The 6,874-nt window shown below is 37.3% G+C and overlaps 1 protein-coding gene across 1 annotated transcript; it reads right to left on the bottom strand.

Annotated features, from left to right (window-relative positions):
* Positions 1–2,700: 2,700 nt before the first annotated feature.
* Positions 2,701–4,260, bottom strand: LOC144344669 (uncharacterized). The gene is made up of 2 exons (XM_078006550.1): positions 3,629–4,260; positions 2,701–3,019 (listed from the first exon to the last, which is right to left on the bottom strand). Exons 1-2 carry the CDS (start codon positions 4,258–4,260, stop codon positions 2,854–2,856), a joined length of 798 nt encoding a protein of 265 aa, XP_077862676.1. The 3' UTR covers positions 2,701–2,853.
* Positions 4,261–6,874: the final 2,614 nt, after the last annotated feature.

Consider the following 6,874-nt stretch of genomic DNA (forward strand, 5'->3'; position numbering starts at 1 on the left):
GTATGTGTTGTGTGTAGTGTACTGTGACATTGTATGTGTTGTGTATAGTGTTCTCTGACATTGTGTGTGTAGTGCTCACTGTCTACTTTAGCCATCTTTTGCAAACCGGTATTGCGAAAGTCACGTGGTGCAGGCGAAATGTGCGGAAAGCTCCACTTTGCATATTGGTACCCTGATGTATAGGTGGAACATTGTTTGTATCAAGAAGTTTGTATCATGACCATTTATAAATCCTTTCTATTCAAAGCAGCGGACATTACTACCTGGTACGGGATATATTGTTATGGTGATAGTATATATTTGTTAATAAACTATGTATAAGTAAGTAATGTTATCGACAGAAATTGAGAAAATGATCTATAACACGAGAAATACTGATGGGAATTAGTTCAAATTTTGGTTGTGCATATTACTCACTCGTATATGATTATAGTAATGTGAATTAGAATGTTACAAATACACATAAAGGGAAGATATTGCCAAAAACGTTAACAAAATAAAATTCGTTATTTTCATTGTGAAATATAGAATGACATTTTTTTGTCCCCTTTTTGTGATCAACATGTGATATATCACCTATATAACCTACTCACATCGGTAAATCATATACAATTTAAGGAAATTTGAGCATTTGGTAGAAAAACATAAAAATAAATGACATGACAACTATTTTATAAGCATGTTTGGCACCAGTACATGTATGCTACCATGTTTACAACTTTCAGTCAATTTGAAGTTATAGATGAAATCATTTTCTCAATTTCTGACAACAGACTCTATCATGTCATACTTTACCCATAATCCTTTGCTTGAAAATCAAGATGGCTGATTACATAATACTGATGAAAAGTTCAATATCTAGAGAATGAATAGTGATATAAAAAAAACTGTAAATTGCATTCTCCTACATTTGTGGAGCTTTTTCTTGGGGGTCATTGTGTTGTTTGGCTTGACTTCCCCTTTAATGTTGAGGCTTTGGCCGAATAAATGGTCCTTGGCTGGCAAAGATGTTGGGCGACTTGTTTAGCATGCCATTATACCATATGTTTATTTTATCACAGAACATGTTTACACTGATCGCACCACTGACACAGTCATCGGTAAACGACTCTTGAGTAGCACATTTATTGAAGATGTTCTTTTGACTCGCAACTGTTTCCGACTCTATCCGAAGTAAATGAGCGAAGTAAATGCTTAGTAATAGTGTGAGAATTTATGCGTTTCCAAACGATCTGATAGTGGGACATCAGTAGACAAAAGCCGTAAAATCAATGAGAAAAAGTTGAGATGAGATTCTCCGTTTACCGTCATACTGCAGATTCTTACGCCGAATATCTGTCCTTATTTATTATTATTATTATTATTATTATTATTATTATTATTACAGAAATATTTAACACACAGTCTAGTACGTGATGTCGGCATGTAGTTGTTAACAGAAATATTTAATACATAATAGTAGTCTATTACGTGATGTCGGCATACAATTGTTCACAGAAATATTTAATACATAGTCTGTTATGAACTCTACTTTGGTCGAAACGTCCGCGGTCGAAACGTTCGTCCACCCATTTGAACATAATGTAAATTCACTTGGCAAGCACATTTAGTAACTGTGATTTACGAATCATCGACTCATTATATTTAATATTTTTCAATATGCATCTATTTCATTGATCGCTATAGTTCAATGTTTAGAATGTTAAAACATGCTTTTATTTCACATAGACGATCGATGGAATACATCAGTGTATGAACATATCCAGCAACCTGACAAATTACTCGAAGACTTCAAACTCGACTTTCGCAAACTTGGAAAAAATCGAAATAGACATAGAGATCGCGGAGAGTACCGTGGCAATAGATGTCGACACTTCAACCGAATTCATTGACCACAATACAAGTGACTCTGATTGTGCAGTACACAGCGACCAGCTACGCCAGAAGGAATATATTTTGTATCCAAAGAAGAGCGGTGATTTGTGCAAGTCGCGCCCAGGTCAAACGCAAATGCATTGCTTAAATCATTTTAATGTTACTACTGTATATGTGGTTGAACATCCAAATAAATAATTGATTTTCTATTTATTTCATTCAAATAAAACTGCAATTATGCATGACTATGGTGGCATATTTTAATTTTACATTTGTGACCGTACTATTAACAACAATTAATTTGAGAATTGATTTCCATTGCACGGCAGTTACTTTTCCGTCATTTGTACATACCAGTCTTTACCTTTTTAGCACATACTTTAATGACATTATGATAAAAACGTACTGGATGGCCTTTATATGTCTTGCATATTTATAATTCATCCATTTATATATTTATGACAGGATCAGTTTGCTTATTTTTTTATTAAATTGACTAAAATATAGGAGAGTTATGCATATTTTAAAATAGAGTTTATTGGCTTCTCTGGCGTTTGCTGGGGGTAGCGTTCACTGGATTCATCGTAGTTACATACCTCACTGAACGCTACTTCTACTTCACTCTAGTGCAGGTAATACTAATTATATAGTAAATATCAACTGTAAAATATCATTATATAGGAGAGGATCATTGGGGCGCTCTAGTTGACAACATTGCATTCTTGCCAAGTAATCTGTACTCAGACCGAAGTCCGGCCGCAGTTTCGGATTCCGGCCGAAATACCGGATTCCGTCGAATAGGATTTGCCATCTTGGAACAAGATATAGATTACAAAACATGTTTTTATTCTTAATAAAACACAAGCTTCATCTTAATAAAAAAACTCATTGCCTCGATCATGCACTTTATGGATATAGCAAAAGCATTAATTGTCAATGTCTTGCTGGACTGAGATGAACAATGCCTTATTACGTCCTTTATTCTGGCCACGATTCTTCTACTTCAATCTTTTTCTCTGGGAATGCTATCATCGTCATCTTTAACACATGGGATGCTTCAGTTACACATCCACTAATTTTCTCAGTTTTACTGACTGGCAGGTTGATGTCGCCTCCATTGATCTTGATTGTGCGTCCCTCCACTCTGCAAAGAGATGTGCGATTAAAGAGTGGTGGCCGTTCCGCCGCGATATGCTTACGTAGACAATCTTTGAATTTCAGATATATATATATTTTGCAAATAAATTGCTTATTGCTATAAAAGAAATGTGACTGTATGGGGAGGCAGTAGAACTTGAACCGTTCAAATAAAAACAAAAAATGTTGAAACTCGAGATAGGGACATGATATGTCGGAAATATATTTTAAAAACTAAAAAGAGTAGGCACGGAACGGCAACAACAGTTTAAGTTGTTTGTCTTATGCTATTATATGGACAATGGAACGTGTTTTCATGTGAAAACTCCCGTGTCCACTTCGAGCCCAACTACGTTCGTAAAATTGTATTGATACAACATTATATACACTCAGACTGAACATTGTTTTGGTCGTGCACATCATATTATTCTGACGTTATATTAACTGATGCATATGCTATTCAACCAAAGTGGGTGCGTGGATGTGAATATTTATGACAAATTTGAATGTAACGTATCAACATAAAAGTAAAAAAACGACATTCAAAATTACGCATATTGCCAACGAAACAATAGTATATGTGATATGACATAGAACTCGGTAAGCGGAATCTCACCTGTTCCAACACTTAATCCTTATAACTGGCGACGACTCGTTGCGATTACGGAAAAGCACGTAATTTGTAAGTCCATGCATGCTATTCAGTTCAGCCCCGTAGATATCAATCTTCATAACAGTACCGTGGTTTGTCACTGTCGCTTTATCCGAACCGATGGCAAAGTGTGTCCCTTCGGTGACGCAAACGGTAAAACGGTCTTCCTTGATCGGAACGTCCCTGTATATATTTATTTGGGCAATGAAGCCGTTTGGTGTGTTCACTACAGTGTGTGCGTCCGGTCCCACATGCATGGAGTTTATGGGATCTATACCGACAATATTGAGCTGACATATCTGCCCGTCATTAACAACCTTCCCTTTGTGTTCGCCATAACTCATATCATTTTGCGATGTATCATCAAACAACTTAGTGGAACTGGAAAGAGATAGAGTATCATCGTTCAAGTGTATATCCAGGGGACCTTGTGCTATTATCGTCGAATTGGTTACCGTCTGTCGACTAGCGGCAACTCTTCGTAACATGGTGTTTTTCCAAATGTGTTTTAGTAACTGCCCTAGCCAGTATCCAGCCAACAACATGGAGCTTCTTTTGGGCATCAACAGCGTCAACTGCAGAACGTTCCAAAGCATCTTCCATCGCGCTTTTCTTCCGATGTTCTGGAATGGAGCATGACCGATTGGTTCGATATGTGAACACGTGTGGCAATCTCCTTCTCATAGGTCTTTGCCCTTTACGCAATAGTACCTCAGCCACAGTCAGCCTTCAATGTTGTGGTCAATCACCTCACAACGCACGGTCATTTTCATTGTTATACACTAAAACTGGGAAGAAACAACGTTCTGTTCTGTATATAGTCGAGAAAGAAAAATTTTACAGTATTTTCACTCAAAGGGATTTTCTAAAAACTCCGTTCGTCTTGGTTTCTGGTGAATATTTCAATATTATTTCTGGCTTGAACGGATTCGATTATCCGCGTCTAACAGCCATATAACACAAGATTTCCACTCACTTTATAAAGTTAGGCATTTATTGTACAATCTAATGTTTTGAAATCTTGAAGGACTGCACTTTTCTAACGCAAGTTATGTATATTTTAATCTAATTAACTGCACATTTTATTTGGAGTCATGGCGTGAAACGTCTTATTAAAGTGATTAAAGTAACGAAGTGACTTATGCATAACTTTGTTAACCTACAGGGTCTTTATTTCGAACGTATTCGAATATGCAATTGAGTTCTATGCAAAGCTTCTTTGTGCAGTGATCACATTGACGCTGCAGTTCGGCGTCTTCTACACCGATCTGACGCATATCGCGCTAGGTGTGCCGGGAGTTTGTTCGAAATTTCGAACGTTTCGTAGTCAATCATCGATTGACACGTATTTTACGGATATATTAAATCGTTTCAGAGACCTGTTTACTAAATAATGATAAATGAAACTTAGAAAACTTGTAAGAACAAACTGGGCCCAAATCGCGCAAATTGCAATAAGTTTACGCTGCTAGAGTCTGGTTCGGATGGAGTTCTACGCGTGATTTTATTGCGCTCAAGGACGTTCTATTTTCGAACTAGTTGAAACCGGAAATAACGCAACTACTTTCGAACTTCAAACACAAATTTGATTATCGTTATTATGTGTTAGTTTCTGCTGTTTCAAAGATTGAATTATGTATGACAATAATATTTCACCCTATAAACAATATTTCACTAAAATATGTGATTCAAAGGCAACCCAAATTGTAAAAAGCAATATCAAGTTCCGCGTATAAACACTGTTGTAAAGCGGCGGCGGAGCGGAATTTTATCCAAAATCGGCTAGTAATGCGTCATATGACACAGGTTTGTGCTGGGACAGCGCTTCCGGTGACGACACAACGGGCGTCATATGACACAGGTTTGTGCTGGGACGGCGCTTCCGGTGACGACACAACGCAGTGATCATATTAAAGTAACACACATCGAACCACAGGGAGCCCAGGAACTATAATCAACTGTAGTACGCAGTCTCCATGAGCGGGGGGGGGGGGGTATCGGCTGGTATCTATTGTAAGAAATAGACAAGGGATAAAGGCTCCAGCCAGCTCACATTTTTTAAACTCGAAAAAACAGACGAAAAGAATGAAAAATAAAATCTAAAAAAAGTTGAAGAATATTAGTTGCTCCTTAAAGCCTTACCTACATTTTACCGATATCTGCAGAATAAATTAAAAAAAACTACACATATTGACTCCATTTAGGAATTCCTAACGATTTGTCCGAACGCACGGCACAGTTGGGAGCGTGGCCTGTTCAGCATTTTGTCAACAACCAATCACAAGACTGGTTACGAACCACATCGATGTCAGGACTCGGTTAACCTTGCTCAACTGGTTGTAAATTTCTGTACGTTAAACATGGATGAGCATGATCTAAATCGAAAGTTGATCTCCATTTGCCAACCATTTATTTTTGAGTCATCAATCTTTTGAATTAATCGCTGCAATCTAGATGGATGGACAGTTTGACAAAGTTGGGATGATTTTCTAATCAGACAGAATCAAAATATTCTAAAACATATACCTGTACACTCAACGAGGATGAGGGATTGTGATTGGTCAATTCTCTCCAAAACTTTTTTCAAATATATAAAAATTTTGCCGCTGGGCGAATATATATTTATTTATTAACACTTACTCCCCGGAGGAAGTGGCAATGGTTACAGATATTAGTACAGTATTAATACACTAATAAGGAAGTAATAAAAAAAAAATATCTACTAAAACAGAATAATAATGGGAAAAACATAGTGGGAATAGCCTGAAATAGCCTCTTCCTAAAAAGAAACGTGTAGTTTCGGCCGTCGTGTACAGTTTTTATTTAGACTGTAACAGTGTTTTTTTATTGGCAATAATAGCCACATATCTCTTGCCACGGGCGTGGCATGGCACGAGTCTCGGCCACTAAACAAACTGAACGGCCATCTTTAAAGCAAATATGTAACGATACGTTGTTTCTTGGATTCTAATAAAACTATTGGCAATGGATTCCAGCATTTTGGATTTATTTATATAACGAATACTTACACAAGCTGTAGTTCGTGGACGAACGGAGTTAACATGGTGGACGCCATCCTTTGAACTAAATCGCTGAAGTTGGTCATAGATCGTCGCAATGCGTTATTGGTCGTCGCAATGCGTTAATGATCGTCGCAATGCGTTATTGGTCGTCGCAATGCGTTATTGGCCGTTGCAATGCGTTATTGGT

Source organism: Saccoglossus kowalevskii, chromosome 14, assembly GCF_978046115.1.
Source record: "Saccoglossus kowalevskii chromosome 14, keSacKowa6.1, whole genome shotgun sequence".
NCBI lineage: Eukaryota > Metazoa > Hemichordata > Enteropneusta > Harrimaniidae > Saccoglossus > Saccoglossus kowalevskii.

Bases quoted from the DNA above. Each gene is read 5' to 3' on its own strand.
- LOC144344669 (XM_078006550.1), bottom strand. From the start codon at position 4,260: ATGCTTTGGAACGTTCTGCAGTTGACGCTGTTGATGCCCAAAAGAAGC. The intron at 3,020-3,628 runs GTGAGATTCCGC...ATCTCTTTGCAG, and splicing joins AGGATTAAGTGTTGGAACAG to AGTGGAGGGACGCACAATCA.